Genomic DNA, 22,826 nt, shown 5'->3' on the forward strand with positions numbered 1-22,826 from the left:
CAAAAATTAGGTAACCACAACCACAACACCAACAGTAGCAATGTCCGTGGAGTGACACTGATGGTGCAGAGTTCACTGGGTATTCCCCATGTCCCAAAGGTCACAGAGGAGGAAAAAGAGAAAAAGAAAAAATAGAACAAATCCAAAACCCATAATGACTCTGGGGAGAGACATCGCATGACATTTTCTGTTTCTTCTCTCACTGTCAGCTGCAGATGTATTTCAGCAGGGTCAAGCACAATTAGACTTGAGTAAACCCTTCATACCAATTCTAGCACCTTAATTGTACCCTCACTGTTAGCAGCAATCTGCACGCTGAACTCTGCATCTGGTTGTGCCCTCCAGCATGTGGCACTAACAAATTCATTTGTATCATCTTCTTTTCGGCCTTTGTCCAGAACACTTGTGACTGTATCAAACTTAAAAGTTAGCAAAGTCTTAGAAAGTCCTTTATAGTATAGGTTCAGAGAGTTGTTCTCACTTCCACAAGCTATATACTCTCCACGGGAAGCAAGGCCTACAAAATATTTTTCACTGATATGACCCTTGAAGGAATGTGGGCAGTACAGTTTCCCTACATTCCACAGTGTTAGCCTCACCACTCACAAACTTTGCACGGGAGACTGCTTTTCAGTGTCCTTTGAATACCACGATTGGCTGTTTAGTGTTACAAAGATCACAGTAGTGGACACAGTGATCCGCACAGCCAAAAGCCAAATGGCATCTGGAAGAGAGGCTGAATTTAGCACAGCACACATCAGCCTTTGCCGCAACGCTTGCCACTGAGTTGTCCAGACCGGTAGATCACAGCTTCACTTTTACATCATCAGAACCCAAAGTCAGGAGTTTAGGGTCCATCAAATTAAACACTTCCACACCTCTTCTCATGCTCCTGTTAGACCTTTGACCTCTGTCCTGTGAATCCATCCCATAGGATAACAATGCCTTCATAATCACTGCTAGCTAACAGATTCTTATGGTAACTACTCCAACTGATACAGCTGATTTTGGAATTGAGGTCATTTCATTCACACGGTAATGAATATCCACTGCATCCTGGATGACTGTGCCATATTCATAGACTTTAATCTTCATTGTAACCTCAGCAATTGCAAAATAGTCACAATCCTGGTCAAATTCAATACCAGAGACTATCCTGGAATCATTACAGAGATCACTAGGGCATGATAATGTGGTTAAAGTTTGTACCGATTTATACTGAGTAACCTTGGACAAGCATTTCTGAAATTCATCCAATTGGCTGGCAGTTCGACTATCATCTGAGACGTGAGACATCCTTGTAGAAAAGTAACACTGCTCCAGGTCTTCAAAATGAGCAGTGGGCCATTTTCATTTTGACGTTAATGTGCTGTTATGTCAAGGCTGTTTCTTTGTCTAAGAACTGCCACTGAAACCTGGATGTTGGCTATATCCTGTGGAATCCATAACGCTACTGTGTGACGCAGGAGGAGCTTCAAGTTGAGGCTCTGTGCTATTCTCACTGACAGGAGAATATAAGCCACTCATTTCTTCCACTCTTTTAATATCCTCTTCCAGAACATGTAGCTCCTTCTGGAACTGTCCCAGTTGTTCTCTCCTATTTCTTCTTGCAATCTTGAGGAATTGTATAAGATTCTGTAGTTGGGCTGTATGTGATTCTGCTTCCAGTTGTTTCTTCTTCTGCACTAGTAGCTCCAACATGAGGTTGATATTGGCCAAATCAAGGTTATCTTGGTCAGTTCCCAACAAATCTTGAGATATTCACCATCTGTGGCCATTGGTGCTACTCACTGAGTGGTCCAATTTGAACCTCTTTTCCTTAGATCTTTGCTTCTATTTGAGAATGAGCTCGTTCACCAACAAATTAGGAAACAGATGGTTAGTATAGTCCACAACATAGTCACACTTGCTACATCTATTACTGTCCTCCGAACTCTGATGAATATACTTATAGCAAAAGCTGTGGCCACATTTTGTCATGTATGCCTCTTCAATCATATCAAAGCAGATGGGGCATATGAAATCATTGCTGTTGTCCTTATATGAGTGGATGAGCCTGATACAGAGGGGAGGGGCAAGCAGAGGTTGCTTCCTGCTGCTGCCTAGTCTACAGCTGCTGCCTCCTATACCAGCACTGGGCCTGGACACGCAGCTGAGCTGGGACAGGACTATGGATACCACCCTGCCACTGCCTGACACAGTGGGCACCACCAACACGGCCACACTGGGCCCCAGGGCTATCCAAGCTGGTGGCCTGGGCCACCCCGCTGGACAGCAGCCGAAGCTGCCATAGTGGTGGCAATGGGGAAGATGATAAGGACAAGGAGGCAAAAGTCACCAAAGAGGATGAGGAGCAGGGGCTCATCCCAGTGGAGTCTGACCTGGCGTGGTGGCTGAGGGGGCTCTCACGGGTGGGTAGGAGCCAGAATGTAGTGGGTAATCGGCTGACGAGGCTGGAGACACAGAAGGGTCTCTTAGGCATGGTGAGGAGTTTGGAGTTTGAATGTTCCCAGAGCCCTCGGGAGCCATCAGCAGGTTTGGGATCCGGTGATGCAATCTGGTGTTCAAGTTTTCAAAGCCCCCTGGGCTCGTGTTGAGTTTTGGGGGCAGGAGGCTGCTGTGTGTGGCCAGGTGATCCCCTGTGGTGGTCTGGTGAGCAAAGGTGTGAGGTGGAGAGAAGCAGGTAGGACTGAGAGCAAGGTGAGCATGGCATGGGCACCCTGGCCTGAGGTGTCACCTTCCAGAAAGCCCCCTCCTGGAAGCATTTGGGGAGTGTCAGGCCTAGTTCCCGTTGGATCCAGGCCACCTCAGGCTATATTAGGAAACAGATGGTTAGTATAGTCCACAACATAGTTACACTTGCTACATCTCTCAGGCTTTGTAGTTTTCATCTCTTGAAGTTCAATTTGGGTCGTTGGAACTATTCTGGCCTGTGTGAACTCTGAGTATTGTTCCTTCTAATCTTTTTGTTTTTTTGTAATGTCCTTACAAGCTTGTTGTGATCAGTACTTAGCTAAAGACTTGAGGGGGATGCTCTGAGATCTTTAGAACTCTCTCTCTGCGTAGCTGTATGTCTCACACTCTGCCCCGCAGATGTTCGCCACTTTGGTCCTTTTGACTTTCAGCCTTATCTCCTCAAACAGGAGAAACCATGTGGCTCCACCTGGATCTCCCCTCCCTGCACCCGTGTTCTAGAAGTTCCCTCAGGCCATAAGCTGCGCAATCCTAGGAGTCACCCAATTTGTTTCCTGTGTCCTGGAGATGGTTATCCTCCATTGCCTGATGTTCAGTATCTTGCACACCATTTTAAAATATATATATATTTCCCAGTTATTTCTTACACTTAGGAGGGTAAATTGGTTTTTGTTACCCTAGTTTGTCTGAGATTAAAAGTCCTGGAAGTTTCTCTAAGACTAACCATTTGCAGAGTGGATATTACAGAAGTATGAAGTGTCAAGGGCATGAGAGGGTGTTAGCAAAACTGGTTGAAGTGATACATCATGGAGCTCGGGTTGTTCTGTAGAAAAGGTAAGGGTGCAGCACTTAGGATTGGACTAGGCATTTTCATAGATACGAAGAACAAGAATAAAAGAATACGGCAAAGAGAAAGCTAGCAGTTGAAGAGGTTGGAGTCAGAATTTGGCATGTTTATTCAAGATTTCAGAGGTCAGGCAGTTCAAGGGGACAGGCTGCAGGGTGTGGCCATCTGCTCAAGTGGAGTATGAGGGTGGTTGTTGAAATTGATTACATCTTTGAGACATGAAAGAATGACTTACGTCTATTTGAGAAAGTTTCAGAGGGGGCATTTCCATGGAGTTTAGGGAAAGAGAGCCTCGTTAGTCAAGCCTGTGTTAATCAAGTTTATTTACAATGGAATAAAGTTTCCTTAGGGCATACTACAAACGACTTGGAGCGCTGTCTGCAGTAGAAGGTGGTAGGATGGAAATGCCCAGCAGGACAGAGGGGATGGAATGCGGGGGGAGCTTTGACTGGCAAGCCAGATGTTCCAGGGATGAGATTTGCTATGCTCCAGCCAACCAGCCTGCAGATGCTGAGGTGCTGGCTGATGTGGGAGGTCTGAAGCTGCCCAGCAGGTTGTGGCCAACCTCCCAGATGGCTCCAGTGATCCCCATGCCCTGGTATTTGTGCAGTCCCCTCCCATAGTGAATAGGACTAGCTTTTGAAACTATAGAATATTGTGGCAATGACAGTATATGATTTCCAAGGCTAGATCGTATCAGAAATTGTGGCTTCTGCCTTGGTCCTTTCTGAACCCCTGGAAGAAGCCAGTATTATGCTGTGGGGACAGTTAAGCAGCTGTGGACAGGTCCACATCGGGGGAAACAGAGGCCGCCCATCAACAGCCAGTCACACTTTGCCAGGCCCGCGAGTGAGCTACCTTAGAAGTTTATTTTCAGCTCCAGTCAAGCTCTCAGATGACTGCGGCCCTGACCCATTCTGATGGCCACCTCATGAGCGATCTTTGAGCCAGAATCATCCAACTAAATCATTTCTGAACTTCTGACCCACAGAAATGCTGTGACATAATAAATGTTCATTGTTAAGTTTCCAACTTTGGGGACAATTTGTTATTCAGCAGAAGGTAACTAATGCCCATTTTCGTCCTGGCAGTACGGTATCTTAACAAAACCTAATAATGCAGGCATGAGTTTGACCCAGTGAGCAGAGGTGGGAGGGCCCTTAGGAGAGAGCTGGGGGAGCTCACACTGTTGTTATTCACCTGCGGGGCCCACAGCTGCTCTACCTCCTGAGTGTAAAAACGATACAGCTGCCGTTTCCCTTCTGCCTCTATGTCTTAACCAAACGGCCCCTGCAGCACACCCCACCTGGAAATATACAGAGAATGGAATCCTGGAAACGCACCTCAGTCTTGCTGTGCTGACATGTTACAAAAGCATCGTGAGGGGCTGTTGTGAAGCTGACTTGGAGGAGGACTGTGCCAGGCAGTCGGAGGCAGGACCATCAGATGCCAGAGCAGTCCCAGGTTTTGAAGTGTGTGGGGGGTTCCGGACGCCACAACAGAGGGGAAGCCAGAGCACTGCAGGAAGACAGAGGAGGACTCTCAGCCAAGAGGGTGGCTTCTCTTGCTTGCGAGGAGCAGAGACTTTCTGTGTGTACTGGAAATAACAGGTCTCAATCACGCTGCGAGGCCTCGTGGGAAATCTGAAAAAGCCACAAAATGCCTGTGCCTTTGTTTCTGTCACTATTTCCATTAAAAAGTGAAATAAGTGAAAGAAAGATAAAAATCCAAGAGATTGAAAACAAGTGGCTCCAATGTGAGACCGGGGTATGATGACGCAGGGAACGATTGCGAAGTGGCTGGGTCATTAGACTCGCGCATCTCAGATCACTTCCTCGCCATGCTCAGATGAGCTGCCTTTGTGCCCAGGCTGAGGGACTGGAGCCCAGAGCCACGCCACCATCAGAGAGGGCCGAGGGCTTCACCACACTCCCCTGGTCAGGGCGAAATTCACCCACAAAGGGTACAGCGGTCCATACGTCTTCATCCCTATTCCTATATCCTGGAGAAATCATTTGGATGAGGGACAGACAAAAATAGCAGCCGGCTAGTCTTTTAGGTGCTTAGCAAAGAGAACTGGGTGGGATGGCGGGGACCATCCTCCAGGAGGAGTCTGCTTGGGAGGCACTGAGCGCAGACTCGAAGGTCTGCTGCAGTCAGCTCTTCCTAGGGGACAGAGTCCCACCCACCCAGTTTAAAAGAGGGGTCTAGAGAAACTTACACCAATCGGGGCATATAGATCGCTCAGGGTACAGCAAAGCAGTAAAGGTCTAACATGCAGATATCCAGGTCAGTCCTCTTGGAGGGCAACCTCTGCCCTTGAAGTCTTTGGTCACCAAGATCCCCAGAGCAGGCAGGAACAGTGCCCTCCAGCCTCTCCACTTTCCACAGGGGGTGGCAGGCCAGTCCCTGTCTTGGCACTAGCGGACTCTGCTCCTCTGCCGCACTGAGGGTGCTGCCCCTCCACCTCCCATGGGCTCTGGAGGCTTCTGGCACTTGCTAGCCAGTGTGACTTTGGACAGGTGATTCAGTCTTTTCCAGCTTGAGTTTCTTCACCTGTCAGGTGGGTTTCGTCATCGTACCTGGCTCGTGTTTTGGGAGCATGTGCTACCACACGGGAAGGTGCTCTGCATGGTGTCTGGCTCACAAGAGGTGTTCGACAGAGCTTCGTCTCTGTCAGCTCTTGGCAATCATTAACACAGCCTAAAACCCAAGCTAAATGCAAGCTGCAAGGCCACCGTGCACCTGCCTTCTGTGCCAGCCGCTAGAGCCGGGGTGGCGCGGAGTAGGAGCCCTGCTGATCTCTCCATGTGTGGCCATCTTTCCCTTCTGGTGGGAACTTGTTCAGCTCGGCGTCCTCAAATGCACTCTGATTCTCTAACCCTTTACAAACTGTTCTCTCAGTAAGTCTTAGGTTGGCCTGAGGCATACAGAAGAGAGATATTATCCCCTGCAGACTGAGGGGAAACAGAGAAAGGAAGAGGATGCTCCAGTTAGCAAGTCCCCGCCATGGCCCCTGGCCTGGCTGCCCCACAAGGTCAGGGCTCATGCCCTACGGTGCAGGTTCATGGCTGAGCCTCCTCCGCACCAGGGCAGGCCACTGTGACGGTCCCAGTGCTCTCAAAAAACATTTGAGAGATGAACACTCTCTCAAAAAACTCTACTCTACCTGCTCCGACAAACAGGCCCCGGCCACACTCTCTCCCCCTGTGCGCTGGCGTGACGGGTGCGGCCTCCACCGCCTGTGCGCTGGGACACCAGGAACATGCCACGGCTGCTTACGGGTCATCATTTATTGAGTTGAGAATTCACATAAAGTAACATCATACAGAAAATCGTTTCCAGGCCTCAAGAAAAATGACTGTCACTCACTGTGCTTCACAAAAATTTCTTTTAATGAATAAATAATTTGATGAAATCAAAAATATTTACAATATAAACACACGGAAAAGCTCTAGGTCCGTGAATCCGATCGTCGAGTTTTGCATTTTGTGAACTGAGTCCTCCCCCAAGCTTTTCCCTTGGAAACAATACAAATCTGATAGAAACGACAACTCATACAACATGTCTTTGTTCATTACACATTTATCTGTTAGTCCTGGAAAGCTACATAAGCATATATTATGCAACATGTTAAAGTACAAATATTACCTAAAATAATATGTTATCATAATGCCAGACAGCATTCTCCACAGAACAAAAACACACTCAGCTGTAACAATAACGAGGGTCACGGGCCACAAAATAATACCCCAAAGGTACAAATTCCTTCATAAGAATATAGTTGTGCTCTTCAGTTTACCAGATGTCTACGCTGCTCTAGGAAGCCGGTGGCAAGGAGTACGGGATTTGGCGACTGTGGCTGTGTGTGTGTTTCTGTCAGGCAGCAGCATTACTGGGGTTGGGCAGTGCAAGCAGTTTTAGAAACACTTTCTTGGGCTCTTAAAAAGAGCCAATTATGCAAAGCAAAATAAGCATATTGAGAAGTCTTCATCTCTTCTGCACAAATACCACGGAACGTCTTGGCTTTGTGGTATGAAAGGGATTGTTTGCAGAGCTGTTTACGCCATCAGCCAGAATTCAAGTATTCCAGGGCCACCTCGTAGCAGAACTTGTACTGATCCTGGAAAACAGGAGGGGAAAGTGTCAGCTCAAGAATATCTCAACGCTGTTCCTAGTAAAGCAATTACTGTAGAGTAGGGTCTTAATGGGAAGACATCAATCTGGGAAGCATTTGAATTAGACACGAATCAGAAAGTCATGGTTCTGAACTCCAGAGACATTCACTGTTTGGAGATGCTCTCCACAATGCTGGGTGAAAGGTATTTTGCTACCTGTGCTGGCTAGAATTCCCAGAAGGTTCTGGACACTGGGAACTCTAAATATGTTTGTCCACACATGTGATTTCCAGGATATCAACATACTGAGCTTCGTGCAGGAGGGTCAGGGATAGAAGAAAAGGTAACGAGTGCTTGAGGAAATGCCTTCGTGCCATCTCTCACAAGGCCCTTGGTACCTAGACGAGGCCTTACGCGTGATCCAGTTTTACCTTTGACTTTCAGTCTGTAGGAATTCCTCAATCTCATGAGAATTTCATCAGCACCTCCTGAATACCAAGCCGCTTGACCTGGTCCCTGATTTTGAGAAGTCCATGATCCAGTGAGGAGGATGAGACAGGTAACCCAATGACAACACACGAGGCGGAATGGTCCCTATCATGTGCGGTGGGCTCAGGGGAGGGCAGGTCTTCTCAGGGAAGATGGCAGTGGGAAGTAGGTGGAGAGCACCTTCCCCAGAGGATGGAACTGATGCATGGAGTGTGGAAGCAGCCTTGGTTTGCCCTGGACGGTCCTGGCTTCTGCCTGTTGTCTTGGCATAATCCTCTTTCACTCTCAAAGTGCCCTAGTTTGGATATAGTATATGGCCATCCTCACCAGTTACTTAAAACAGGCATTCCAGGTAGAGGCAACAGGACGAGGAAAGGTACAGAAGGGGAAATGTTCGAGATCCTCTGGGACCCACAGATCAGTTCTTCATCAGGCAGGGAATTAATTTCTCCCTCCTAGCTTTCTTTCTTTTTTTTTTTTTTTTAAAGAAACAGGGCCCTTTGTCACCCAAGCTGGAGGGTGGTGGCACAATCATGGCTCATCGCAGCCTCGAACTCCTGGCCTCAGGCAATCCTCCCACCTCAGCCTCCTGATTAGCTGGGACTATCAGCATCAGCCACCGCACCCAGCATTGGATTCATTTTTCTTGAGTTCAGCTTTCCTGGATCATGTACCTTGGCCTGAGCAAGCCCTGCACAAGGTCCTGGCTGAGGTGTGGTCTCGGGTGGCCGGGGAGAGCATTCTGCACCTGTATGCATGGAGTGTGCTGACAGAACCAAGCCTGGGAGTGGTCTCTGAACCCAGCAGCGGGACACATGGCTTGAGGAAGCCTCTGCCTGCCACCTGGCAGGAGCCCGGCCCCGGAGAGCGCCTCCGCAAATGGAAGGCTCTCTTCCACCTTTGGCGGAGACAAGCTTCCACATGTGCGAGCGAGGTTCAGCACCACCGTCTCTACCCATCACAGCCACAACCAAGGAAACGCATCTATTATTTTTCATTTTGCCAAATTAATTGAAAATGTCTAGTATTTCTTAAGTGCCTCCTAATTTGTCACTGAAATTTCCTTTTCTTCACCTACACTGTTCTGTAAATACCCCAGTAGTAGTCTAACCTATTTATTTGAGGACAAGGGCCATAGTTTATCCCTCTTTGTGTAATGTAACAGTCTCTAGCTCAGAACTGACACAGCTGAGAGTCTAAGTCGGCCGCATGTACACATGAAGACAAGCAGCATATGATCCAACTCAATACACATGTACTGCTAGAGACTGGGGGTTTTATGACACAGTCAGTTCTCTGGGAGGTCACGATCCAGAGGCAAAGACAGAGAACAAGGAGATCATTTCAATCACTGACAGTGCCACGAGATTAACATCAGTGGCAAGAAAATCACAGGTGTTAGCGAGGGCGTGGAGAAAGCGAACCCTCATACACAGCTGGAGGGAATGTCAAATGGCACAGCCACTTTGGAAGACCGTCTGACAGCTCCTCAAAAGGTTAAACACAGAATTCCCATAGGACCCAGCAATTCTACTACTAGGTATACAACTAAGGAAACTGAAAACGTATGTCTACACCAAAACTTTGTAAACAAATGTTCACAGAGCATTATTCCCAACAGCCAACAAAGGTAAACAACTCAAATGTACATCAATAAAATGCAGTATAGCCATAAAGTGAAATATTACTTGGCTATGAAAAGGAATGAAGTACTAATACATGCTACAACGTGGATGAATTGAAGCATGGATGAATCTGCTGAGTGAAAGAAATCAGATTTGAAAGGGCACACACTCCTTTTCCATGAAACGCCCAGCATATGCAAATCTATAAAGACCGGAAGCCAATGGGTGGTTGCCAGAGCCTGGAAGTGAGTAACGGGGAGTGGCTACAAGTAGGTCTAGGATTTCTTTGAGGGGACTAAGGGGGTGATGGAAATGTTAAACATTTGGATTGTGGCGATGGTTGCATAACTCTGTGAATATACTGAAAACCAGTGAATGACATACTTTAAAAGGGGATTTTTTTTTTATTTGGGGTACATGTGCTTATTTGTTACACAGGTATTATACATGTAATGGTGGGGAGTGGGCTTCTAGGGTATTCACCCCCCAAATGAATGTTCATATTGCATTACACAGCTGGTAGGAATGCAAAACACTGGAAACTGATTACAACTGAACGTTATACCCAGTAGGTAATTTTTCAACCTCTCCTCCCTGCTTTTGGAGTTCCCAGTGTCTATTGTTTCCATCTAAAAGTGGAAATGTTATGGTATACATATTATATTCCAATAAAGCCTTATTAAAAATGCTTATTCCATGATGTGAATCCTACCTTTAGTGTCTATCAAGGGCTCAGGTGGGACCGGAACTGGGCAGACTCTGACATAGGAAACATGAATCCAGTTGTTCTCTGCTTTTTAGAGAGTCATGGTGCTCCACACTGACCAGGAGCCTTAGGTCCTATTAACCATCCCCGAGATCCTGGCTAATCCAGTCCCCTCTGGTCATAAAACAGGGGGTTGGATCACATTTAAGGTTCCCTTCCAGCTTTCTCAATTTAGAACTTTAGGACTTGGTTTGCCTTTAAAGTAAGTCTGATGACATATGAGAAGGTGTTCCTAAAATTATCTCCTGGTGCAAATAACAAATATTTTGCTAGCCTGTCATTTCCCTTAAATAGACCACTTTTTCCATACACAATGAAATGCCAACAAAGATAGAAGTTTTTTTTAACTTTTTAACTGGAAAAAATTATTACTTGCCCTAGGCAAATCAGATTTCTGATTCATATTCTAGTATTTATTATTTCAGAATTTGATACTTTTATTTTCAAAATATTTAAAACAGATAATTTGAATTTCAAAATTCCAAAAGGCCACGTTGTCAGATCACCAGGCTGACATGTTGGCTATGAAGTGCTCCCGTCATTTCTCCGCTTTTGTGAATCACAGGAACCATTTTTTTTGTAATGGAAATCTACATGGTCCAATCCCTTACCGCATAAAAATGATTTTATACAAGCCTAATTGTGCAATTCATTTCAGTGCCTACTCAGAGCCATCCTTTTAACATATTAAAATGCACCTAGTGGGGAGATGGGGCTGCAGCCCTCAGGCCACAACACAGGCTGGAAACTCAGGAGGGATTTTGGGCTTCGCTTCGAAGGAGCTGCTGCTTGGAAGTCACCGAAGCTGCCCTGTCTCAGGCATGACTGTAATTTTCAAAATGAATTCTCCCTCTCCCACCTTATCCTTCCTGAGCAAGCGGCCAGTCCCCATAGATTCTGTGATGACTGGTTTCTGAATCAGAAAAATAAGGGGAAGGAGAAGGAAGACCATAAATCGCTGTGCCCCCTCCCCCAAGCACCTGGGTAAATGCCTGAATCTTCCGACACTGGAAACTGATTACATTTGATCACCAGGTACAGGCCTGTCTTCTGCAGTTTCCTCTCTCAGCTCACTTGCTTTTGAACGGTATAATTAAGCCACATGAGCCATCCCTGTGCTCCAGGGGAAAAAGGAACGTTTACGCCTTGGTCCTGAGTGCTCCACTTTGGGCGACATTAGCTGGCTTCAGGCATGAGGAGGTGCCCTGAGTAGGGACTCAGGTGGGAGCCTGGCCTGCTCCTCCTCACATCCTTGGGTCAGACCATAACCAGGGCGACCTGCTGCTATTCCTCACCAAGGCCCCTGACACTGGCCTCGCTCCCGATCAGACTTCCTGGACCTATGAGCGGGAGAAAGCAAAACCTGCAAGGGAGCTGGAAATTGAGGTTTGCTGTTAAAAGCCACTGGCTCGCTTGGTGAGGGCATCACGAGGCCAGCACACCAGTGGGCGACGTTGGGGGCCTCCATCAGGGGCCCCAGCCCTGTTGTTGTCTGCGCAGGCTGCCTGTGTCTAAGGAACTCAGGCTGGCGGCCAGCATGGGCACTTCAAACAGCACGTCAACGGCCTCCAAAGATTCAGAGAGAATAGCCTCCACCGCTGGCCTGGTTGCTTTTGAAAGTAAGGCAAGCTCCACGATTTTGGCTGGACCCTGTACTGACAGATCCTTCGGGCTGGAAAAATTCTTCTGCGTGATGTTCTGCCAGGAAGGCTGGCTGGGCCCTATTACCGTGGTGGGATCCTTCAGTTCAGTGTTCCCAGCCAGGCTGTGGCCACTCTGTGCCAAGGAGACCAATAAATTCACATCCCTGCTCAGCGAGACAGCAGCATGCCCCTGGAATGATGAATGGCTCATTCCTTTCCACTCTATCTTTAAAATACATAGGTAGAACTTTCTTCACCAAAGCCCCCTGCAAAATCCACGCCCAGTTCCTTATTGAGGCCCTGCTGAGCACAGCCACAACCTCCCCTAGGTTGGAGAGGACAGCAAAGGGTGCCTCAGGTTGGAATCGGGTCTGGCTGCAGAGAATGCTCAGTCACTCAGCAGTGCTCACTGGGCAACTCCTGTGAGCCAGGCTTGGCTGGTGCTGAGTGTGGGGCACGGGCTGGGCAAGTGGAATCTGGGGGTGGGGAGAGGGAATGGGGTATTAGCAAAAATTATTACAAACCTTCCTCAAGAGTGCAGGAAGACTGACTATGGGTGGATTCAAGGTGCCTGGAGTGTGGATTGGGGACCCTAGCTCAGCTCTGATTCCACTCAGCTCCTGCACTCCCCACACCAACACGTGCACACACACGTGCACAGCCTGTTAAACTGGCTGCAAATTTCACAGCGAGAGCTACTGAGGGGCAGCCTATACACACCAGGTGGTGGCACAAGGGCGAGAGCTGTAGGCCCCACACCACATTGTATTTTGTAGGTGAGTCCACTGCTGGCTTACTAAAGGGGAGGCGAGGCTGAGTCTGCAGGGTCAGCTCTCAGTTACAGAGAGGGCAACTTGGACCTGGGCAGCAGATGCGCAGATCGGGACGGGGCTGGCTCTGGAGTAAGTGGGATGGAGGGGGACGGGCAGCGAGCTGTGAACACGCCGCACCGCCGCAGTGGCACTGCAGGGAAGGGAAAGCCCCGGGGACCCTCCAAACCAACTTTCTCAGCCCTGTGGCACGTCCATCCTGCCTGGCGAGGGCTCCATCCCAGAGCTTCTGGCTGAAGTGGGCTGGGGCACTGGTATTTCTGAAAGTTCCCCCAGGAGTGGCAGGCGGAGAGGCAGATTCTCATGCGCAGCCTGGGCTGAAAGCGCGTCTAGAGCAGACACGGTTCTTAAGCTAGGCTGCACGAGAGACTCACGGGGTCTTTTAACACTTGGCTGCTGCAGCCAGGCCTCTGACCAATCGAATCAGTCACTGGGTGGGCCCAGGGATGAGAATCGTTCTAAAGCTCCCAGGTGACTTCAATGGGCAGCCAGGCTTGAGAACCACGAGGGACACGTTCTTTTCTGAATCTTACAAGGCATGTGGGGGTGGACGGGGCTGTTCCCGTTACACCTGGTCTGAGATGAAGCTAGCACACACACTGATGGAGCTCTGCCCTGTTCCCAAGTCCCCTACACTTACCTGTGCCCTCTTTTTCCCAGTGCGAGAGCACACACTGCTTTACCACCCTTTCTCCTGGATTCTCCCGGCAACTCAGTAACAAATCAACCCAGGGAGGGGTTATGACCATCACCTTCCTATGGGCCCCTCCCTGTCAGACTCCCAGGTGGGGTGGGACTGCATATCCGGCTACATTCCATTTGGAATTTTCGTCCAATGGCTTTTAGTTGTTGGTTTTTTCCCTTGCCTTTTCCACCCATTATGAACCCCGAGAGCCCCGCTGGTGTCCAGCCTCCAGGCTGGGAGACAGGTTGGGGGGCTCCTTTTGGGGTAGCTGAACATCAGCAGGCTTGGAGCTGGGAGGAGGGATTGGGGTCCGGATTTGGCTTGCACGAATGACGAAATGCTGGACTTCTTTGTAAAGGGGGTGCAGCGGCAGCACCTCCCCCGGCTTTTGTGAAAATGACTGAGTGTAACAAGTAACTCTCCAGACGAGTTCCCTAAACAGAAAAGCCCCGTAGCCTCCTGTGAATAGTATTCTTTTTTGTTGTTTCTGATGTTACTTTTTAAAAAACAACAGCTTTGTTGAGATATAATTCACATATCATAAAACTGGCTCCTTTAAGGGATATAGTTGTAAAATAAAATTCATGGGAGGCCACTGCTTGGATGAGGCCCTGATAGACTAGACCAAACCAGAACGGAGTTCCTCGTGCTAAGTGCCACGCCGCCATCCAACTGAACTTTGAAACAGGGCAGCTTCTGGAACATCAGGAGAAGTGCAGAACCAGTCAGAAGCAGGCCGGTGTTCCCAAGCTACCGTGATAAAGCAGCCCCTGTTTTAATCCTGTGATGGAAGGAAGTTTGAAACAACCAGTCTGCTTTGTGTTCCCTGCCTCTGCCTTCCCAAGCCCTTTTCTGCCTAGAAAGCAGCCTCCTCTTCTCTAGAAAGCTGCTCCTCCAAGCAGCTCCTTGGAGCCCTCGTTCTATTTTACAGAATGACACCTTGCCTGATTCTAGGGTCACTCATACAAGCCAATTAGATCTTCAAATTAAGTGTGTTGTAATTTTGTATTTTAACACAGTTCAGTGGTTTTCAGTATATTTAGACTTGTACACCATCTAAGTCTGAAACATTCCCATCGCCTTAGAAAGAAACCCTGCGCCTACTGGCGGTCACCCCATCTCCCTCTCCCCCAGCCCTCAGCAACCACTACTCTACTTTCTGTCTCATGGATTTGTCTGCTTTGAACATTTCACAGACAAGGAATCATAGAATATGTGGCCTTTTGTGACTGAATTAATATTCCTTTTTTTTTTTTTGAGAAGGAGTCTTGCTCTGTCATCCAGGCTGGAGTGCAACGGTGCGATCTCAGCTCACTGCAACCTCTGCCTCTGAGTTCAAGTGATTCTCCCGCCTCAGCCTCCCAAATATCTGGGTTTACAAGTGCCTGCCACCACACCCTGGCTAATTTTTATATTTTTAGTAAAGACAGGGTTTCACCATGTTGGTTGGCCAGGCTGGTCTCAAACTCCTGATCTCAGGTGATCCGCCCACTTTGGCCTCCCTAAGTGCTGGTGAGCCACCGCGCTTGGCAAGGCTTAATATTCTTATTCCCACTTTACAGATGAGAAAACTGAGGTTCAGGGAGGACTTTTGCGTCTCCAGTGAGTTCTAAGCTCCATGTGGGAGAGACCATATCTTCTACTCTTCTTGCATCATGTCCAGTGATGCTGCACATAGAACAGAGGCTGAGAAATAGGTGTAGAATGGCGTGGAACTAAGATAAGATGCCAGGCCAGGCACCGTGGCTCATGCCTGTAATCCCAGCATTTTGAGAGGCTGAGGCAGGAGGACTGCTTCAGGCCAGGAGTTTGAGACCAGCCTGGGAAAAATAGCAAAACTCCATCTCTAAAGACATAAAAATAAGAAACCAGTCAGGCACATGCCCCTTTAGTCCCAGCTACTTGGGAGGCTGAGGTGGGAGGATGGCTTGAGCCCAGGGGTTTGAGCTATGATCACGCCACTGCACTCCGTATTAAAGTGTGTAATTACCTGCAGAGGCAGCTTTGTCAGCCCTGCCAAGGCATGTGCCAGTTATTCATTTCCTGGGCAGTGCACTAGGCTGTGCAGGGGAGTCTTCCAAAGTTCCCACCACCTCGCAGGAGATACTGTGTTTCTCTAGGCAAGGAGATACTATGTTTCTCTAGGCAAGATCTGCCCTCAAAGACCATTTCTATGTTAAAACAGAGCCCTGGGAACTTCAAAAGCCATTAAAGAAGGCAAAAGTGAGAAGGGAGCTGCCGGTGTGAAGCAGCCGCTTTTCTGCAGCTGGAGTCGCTTCAAAGGAGCTCAGGTGCCAGGACCCATTCTGAATCTAACTAGGCGAGTCGTGGGGAATCGCAGGCTGTGCTGTCCTTGTCCACCCTCCTGGGACCCAGTTCTTTGATGGGGACTTGAGGCTGGTTGAAGAGATGGATAACTTAGAAGCAGGGCGAAAAAAGGGTTCAGGAAAAATGCAGCTGCCCCTGCTGGATACAAAAAAAAAATCTAGTCTTGTATGAGAAACTATTTTGCCTCCTGGCAATCCACTGGCTTTTCTCCAGAGCCCCCAAAGCGAAAAATGTGCAGAAATACATCTTTAGGGCTTTCCGGATCTCCCTGGAGAATGCCATGCTTCAGCACGAACCGATGCATCTTCCCACTCAGAAGCAATTTAGAAAAATCAGAGCTGCAAAGAGAGATGGGGAGAGACACAGCGTCCCTCTGTGCACTCACCCGCCCTGGCAGGGAGGATAGAGCGGCAGCATTTGCCTGTTCTGAATGGAAGGGCCCATGAGGGATGCAGCTGCACACGTGAGGTATAAGAACTGGTGGGGCCAGGGCGAGGGCCCCTCTATTGCACCCCAGCCTGAAGCGCCCCCAGGGCTGTCTGGCACATGCTCGTCATCCTCTGAAGACGCAGCTAAGTAGACTCAGGACACTGCCCTTTTCAGCTGCTGGCACAATATTTTGTGCTTAGGACACACTCGGGCCTCAGATGGCCTGTGATGCCCAATAAAACTGTACCAGACTTTATCACCCTGACCTAAGCTAATTTAATTATCTCAGCCAACGTACACAGGTATCAACACCAAGCCAAACAGAAGTCGTATTTACAGACAAAACCAAATGACAACAGGTCCTATTCAGTTCTGGAAGCTTCAAACCCACTGAGAAGAGCACGGTGACTTTTTTCTCTGTCACCCGGTATTATCTAATACCCTAACAGCCACTGTGACAGATATGTCACAGTTTTCTCCGGAAATTGCAAAACTTTCCTACATTTCTCAGACCCTGACCTTATCCTCCAACTGGTGCTGACCTTTGGTCTGGGCACCCAGAAATCCCATCTTCTCCATTAGGGTCACACATAACTACACAAAGTCCTAAGTTATTACAGAATCGTGGGTTGGGACCGCAAGCTCCCTTCTGGTTCAGCCACCTAAGCCTCCATTTATTTCATGAAAAATCACCCCCGTCCTCTAACGTGCACCACTGATTTGGTAAAAGCCCCATCATTCCTGCCCGTAAAACCTGGTGAGTGGTGAAAGCTGCGGCCGGAGCCATTACAGGAAAGGCCTGCAAGGACCTGTTTCTAATGATCTGCTTAATTCAGGCTGCAGTGAGAAGGAAGTGACATTTTTTTTGATCAAGGTCAGCTGTGCCCAAGTACCAGCCAGCGTCTCCAGGCTGCATACCTGTCCCTGAATTACTGAGGTTAACTACTGCACGAAGCCACAGTCAGAATATTTCATTCATGCATTTGTTTCTATCCTCTGCCGGCCCAAACTCAGGCCTCCGCCGACAGCATGGCCACTCTTTGCTCAACTGCCTCCGTCCTGGAAGACTGGGAATTCCATGGTGGTAGAACTCTTTACCATTCAGGCCGGGATGCAGGGAGGGAGACGGTCCTAGTGAAGCCCCACACCAGCCCTTCAACAACCCACAGGAAATCCGTTACTATGTCCAGGGCACTTAGAGCCCTTCTGCCAGGCCACTGACGGCATCACGCCTGGCAGACTCCTACACTCTCTACAACCACCTCTCCCCTTTCCAATTTCCAAAACCTTCACATCTCTCTGCATGCTGGCTACCTCCATGAGCTAATGGTATCCCTAGTTTACAAAACGAAAACCTAGAGGAGTTAACTGATTTGCTTAAGGACACTTAAATGACAAGACTAATGTGTTGGGGTCACCTAACTAGAATTAGCAGCAGAGTTGAGACTAGAATTTGGGTTTCCGTGGGCGCCCTGTAGGGTGGGGAGGAGGGGAGCAGGAGTCTGGGGAGCACAGTCCTTTCTGCCCCTTCCAGAAGCCAACATGCTAACAGCTGATGGGGCCAAGCAGGTGTGCCACATTCCCCGACCAGCAGCCATGCTTCTTGGAAATGGAGCAGCTCCTCAGGCACGAGACATGTATCTGGGCAAAGCAGATGCCCTGGAGAGTGGTTCGTGCTGAGCGGGACACGTTTGGGAGCTCGTTGTCATTGGTCACTACTATTAGCCAGCCCGCAGCACTGCTATTATGACTTCTTAAACTGCATGGGGACCACGGCTACTTTCTCCAACTCAGCTTGACTTTCAACTCCCTCTTAAGTCCCTTTATTTTAATTGTTAACATTAGCCCCAGTGCTGTGACGCCGTGGACCTGGGAACACTGGCTTTGGAGCTTGTCACATCGGCCACCTCTTTCTCCCTCTCCTGCCCCCAAGCCATTTTCCAACCTTGGATTAGTCCTGCTGTTTCCTTCAGCTCCTTCCTCCGCTCACAGAGAACTGCAAAACCTAATCTAAAAGCTCCCTCCTTTAAACTATTCTAGAGTCACAGTGGTTGGCATTTCAACAGCTCCACATAAAAAGAGATTTCATAAAATACTCTTAAGAAAATAACTGCACATTGTCCTTTGTTTCTCATCTCCTTTAATCCTTTTCTCAGATATGGCCACCATAATTAAATGCAATATTCTGGATGTCAAACTAAAATTCACAGCTTTGATAAATATTAGGCGATTAAGCTATTTATAAAATATATAATTTGAAAATCTGGCATTTCACATACTATGATTATTTCTTCTCTGTGAAGACGAAGTGCTTAGCCACGTGGAAGGCACTGCCAGGAAGGGAAGTTAATAAGGATGCTCACTTGTGAGTTTCAGCTATTTCCCTATTTCCAATGAGCTGGAGACAAAGTCTCCTTGTGAAGAACAAAGAGAGGAAGAGGGAGAACAAGAAAGAAGGAAAAAAGCCCTACATGCCAAGTGATTACATTGTGATTTTGAAAATGAGTCTCTTCCTCTACGCATCAGTCTCCCTGCGAATCTGGGAGCTGGCGTGGATTCTAATGCTCATGGAGGGTCTCATGGAACAGCTCAGAGGGGGTGTCCTACCAGGAGGTCGACCATGTTGGGCTTGTTGTTCCTCAGTGTCTTCACAGCGTGGAAGACATCCACGGTTCTCTGGTGCCGGAGCATCTCACACACGATGCTGATGGCGCAGAACGTCCCACTGCGGCCTCCGCCGTTCCTGTTATGAAAGAGATCAGATGACTGCACTTTACACTGCATCTCGCAAACACCTGTGGAAACGAAGTGTTGAAACCCTGGCCAACCAGTAACAAGGAAGGGCTCTGAGGCTGAGGGACCGCCTACCTGGGCAGGTGCTTTTAATTAAAGCAAACAGCGCAAGCCATCCGCAATGTTTGGCCACAGGTCACCTGACTGAGAGCCTCTCCCAGCTCCACTCAGCCCTGGTCACATTCTCTGATACAGCACTTCATCGATAAGGGCCCAGGTAGAAAATTTTCAGTGAACCTTATTTAGGGTCTGCCAGGAAAATTGGTGTGACAAGTATGGGTTATGTTCAAAGACATATCTGGCCTTTAAAAACATCCATTAGCGGCCAGGCGCAGTGGCTCATGCCTGTAATCCCAGCACTTTGGGAGTCCGAGGCAGGTGGATCACCAGGTCAGGAGATCGAGACCATCCTGGCTAACATGGTGAAAACCTGTCTCTACTTAAAAAATACAAAAAAGTAGCCAGGCGTGGTGTCAGGCACCTGTAGTCCCAGCTACATGGGAGGCTGAGGCAGGAGAATGGCGTGAACCCAGGAGGCGGAGCTTGCAGTGAGCCCAGATTGTGCTACTGCACTCCAGCCTGGGTGACAGAATGAGACTCCATCTCAAAAACAACAACAACAACAAAACATCCATTAGCATTTCATTATTTATCTATAAAACATAGAGGCAATTTTTAAAGAAAACTTTTTACTCTGAACCCATTTTAGATGTGCAGAAATGCTGTAAAAATCGCATAGAGAATGCATATCCAGCTTCCCTGATGTGAACACCTCACATGTCCACAGCACATTATGCAAACCAAGAACGTGATGCTGGGACAATACTATTAACTAAACCACAGACTGTAGCCACATCTCACTAGTTCCTCCACGAATGTCCTTTTTCTGGTCCAGGATCCAATTGTGGATGTAGCTGTCCTATCCCCTTAGCTTCCTTCAGTCAGTAACACTTCCTCAGTCTTTCCTTGTGTTTCCTGACCTTGACACTTTTGAAGAGCACCGATCAGTGATTTTGTAGAATATAAAGAATGTGGAACTCAGAAGTAGAAAGTAGCTGTCTTCCCCAGCCACCATCTGAGAAGTCATCACAAACTACAACGTGTAGACCATCCCTTCATTTGGGTTTGTCTGATGTCTTCTCATGGCTGGAAACAAGGCCGTGCATTTCGGTAAGAAAACCAGAGAGGGGATGTTACCTCCTCCCAGGGGTTCAGGATGTTCCTGTGTCTTATTACTGGTGATGTTCACTTGCTCACTTGTTAAGACGGTGTCCGCCAGATTTTCTCACTATAAAGTTATCATCTTTCTCTTTGCAGTCAATAAATATCTGGGGGGAAGATATTTGGGACTATGCAGATATCTGGTTTCTCGCCCACTGATCTGAGCATCCGTTGGTGGATCTTGTCTGCAACAATTAATTATCACTGCGGTGTTTGCCTAATGGTGATTTCTTGTTTCCCTCTCTTTGAAGATTCTACCCTAAGAAAGAGCTGTCTCTTTTTCCCCATTAAATTATTTATTTGCTTATTTATTATTTATTTCAGTGTGAGCTTATACATAATGTTATTCTATCAGCTAAAATCCGATGGTACTAATATTGATTTTGTTCACATTGTTTCAGCTCCAACAGGGTAGCTCTTTTGTTCTTTTCTGACAAGCCCCCAACCTTTCTTCTTTCTTTACTTTCTGCAACCACATGATGGTCCAGGCTCATTCCACACTATTCCTGCACCAACTCTGCAGTCCCTCTTTCCTCAAGGAGATAAGGGACCTTTTTTTTTTTTTTTTTTTTTTGAGACAGAGTCTCACTCTGTCGCCCAGGCTGGAGTGCAGTGGAGAGATCTTGGCTCACTGCAAGCTCCGCCTCCTGGGTTCACGCCATTCTCCTGCCTCAGCCTCCCATGTAGCTGGGACTACAGGCGCCGCCACCACGCTCGGCTAGTATTTTTTGTATTTTTTTTTAGTAGAGACGGAGTTTCACTGTGTTAGCCAGGATGGTCTCGATCTCCTGACCTTGTGATCCGCCCACCTCGGCCTCCCAAAAGTGCTGGGATTACAGGTGTGAGCCACCACGCCTGGCCATGGGACCTTTTTATTTTTAAACACAGTATAAGTATCATACCTAAAATAACAAACATTACTGTTTTAAAATAATCAAATTTCTAGTCTGTGTTCCAATTTCCCAGATTGTTTCTTTCAGCTGCTTTTTAAAAAATCCACATTTAGGCAAAGGCCACAGATTGGATTTGGTTGGTATGTCTTGCAAATTTGTTTTAATCTGTGAGCTCCTCTCTGCTCTCTCTTTTTTCTTGGGAATTTATTTGTTGAGGAAACCAGGTCATCTGTCCCGTAGAGAGTCCCACATCCTAGATTTTTCTCATTCATCACATATCTGTGGTATCATTTAACATGCTGCTTTCTAACTCTGTATTTCCTGTAAATTGGTAGGTAGTTCCAGGGCTTGATAAGAATTCATTTATTTATTTATACAAGGATACTTAAAGTATACTTTCATTAGGAAGCAAGCCAAAAATATCTGGTTGTCCCTTGTTTTATGGTTTTAAGAGTGATCATCATGTTCGGATATCAGCTTGATCAGCCCATTATGAAATTCCGAATCAGCTTTTTAACTGAAGTATAATATACCTACAATGAAGACCATTAGTAGATAGCTCACTCAATTTTTACCAATGCATATACCACGTAACCACCACTTAGATCAAGATACAAACCACGGTCAGTCCCCAAGAGGCTCCCTCACATTCCTTCCTCAACAATACCATCAGTATCACCAAAGAGAATCCATTCTTAAGCCTAGCATCATCAATTGCTTTTGCCTGTTCTTCAGCTTTGTGTAAATGGAACCATATACTATGTCTTCTCCTGAGACTGGCTTATTTCACGCTGTGTTGTCTGTGTGAGAATCACCCACGGTGTTATATTGGTAGTTTATTCTTTTATATGGCTAAGGAGAATTCCACTGAATGAATACCCACTGTACAATTTATCCAACAGCTGATGAATGTTTGGGCTGTTTCTAGTTTGTAAATATTATGAGTAAACCTGTGATAAGCTTATCTTTTGGCAGATGATTCATTTCTGCAGTCATTTCTCTAAGAACAGAAGAGCTCAGCCTCAGAGTGCCTGTATGTTTAGCTTTGGTAAATGCTGTCAGTTTCCAAATGGTTGTACAGTATTTACTTCCTTCCTACAGTGTATGAGAGTTCCAGTTACTCCACAGCTTCACTAACACTTGGGATTATTATTTATTTGTCTGTCTTTAAAATTTCAGCCATTCTGGTGAGCACACAGTGGCATCTGATCCTGGTTTGAATGTGGATTTGCCTAAAAACGAGTAACGTTGAGTAACTTTTCTATGCTTATTGGCTATTTGGGACTTCTTTTTTTTTTTTTCTTCTTCTTCAATGAAGTACCTGTCAAGTTTTTTGCCCATTTAATAAATTGAGTTGTCTATCATTTTCCTATTGGCTTGCAGTACAGTAGTTAATAAGACATTGTAGCCGAGTCCTTTGTCAGACACCTGTATTATAAAACTCTCCTCCCACTGCCTTGCTTTT

General features: G+C 47.3%; 1 protein-coding gene and 1 pseudogene across 4 annotated transcripts in view; both read right to left on the reverse strand.

Annotated features, from left to right (window-relative positions):
- Positions 1 to 260: 260 nt before the first annotated feature.
- Positions 261 to 1,898, reverse strand: LOC112611546 (annotated as a pseudogene).
- Positions 1,899 to 6,913: 5,015 nt separating this feature from the next.
- Positions 6,914 to 22,826, reverse strand: part of PTPRM (protein tyrosine phosphatase, receptor type M) — an 840,737-nt gene continuing 824,824 nt past the window's right edge. For 2 of the 4 annotated variants that reach the window (XM_025365055.1, XM_025365057.1), the window contains 2 exons: positions 19,062 to 19,197; positions 6,914 to 7,664 (listed from right to left, as the gene is read on the reverse strand). In XM_025365055.1, coding sequence (XP_025220840.1) covers positions 7,611 to 7,664; positions 19,062 to 19,197 — 190 coding nt within the window. In that variant the 3' untranslated portion in view covers positions 6,914 to 7,610. The remainder of the gene's footprint in view (positions 7,665 to 19,061; positions 19,198 to 22,826) is intronic. The other 2 variants (XM_025365054.1, XM_025365058.1) reach the window with 2 other exon arrangements.

Source organism: Theropithecus gelada, chromosome 18 (genome assembly GCF_003255815.1).
Source record: "Theropithecus gelada isolate Dixy chromosome 18, Tgel_1.0, whole genome shotgun sequence".
NCBI lineage: Eukaryota > Metazoa > Chordata > Mammalia > Primates > Cercopithecidae > Theropithecus > Theropithecus gelada.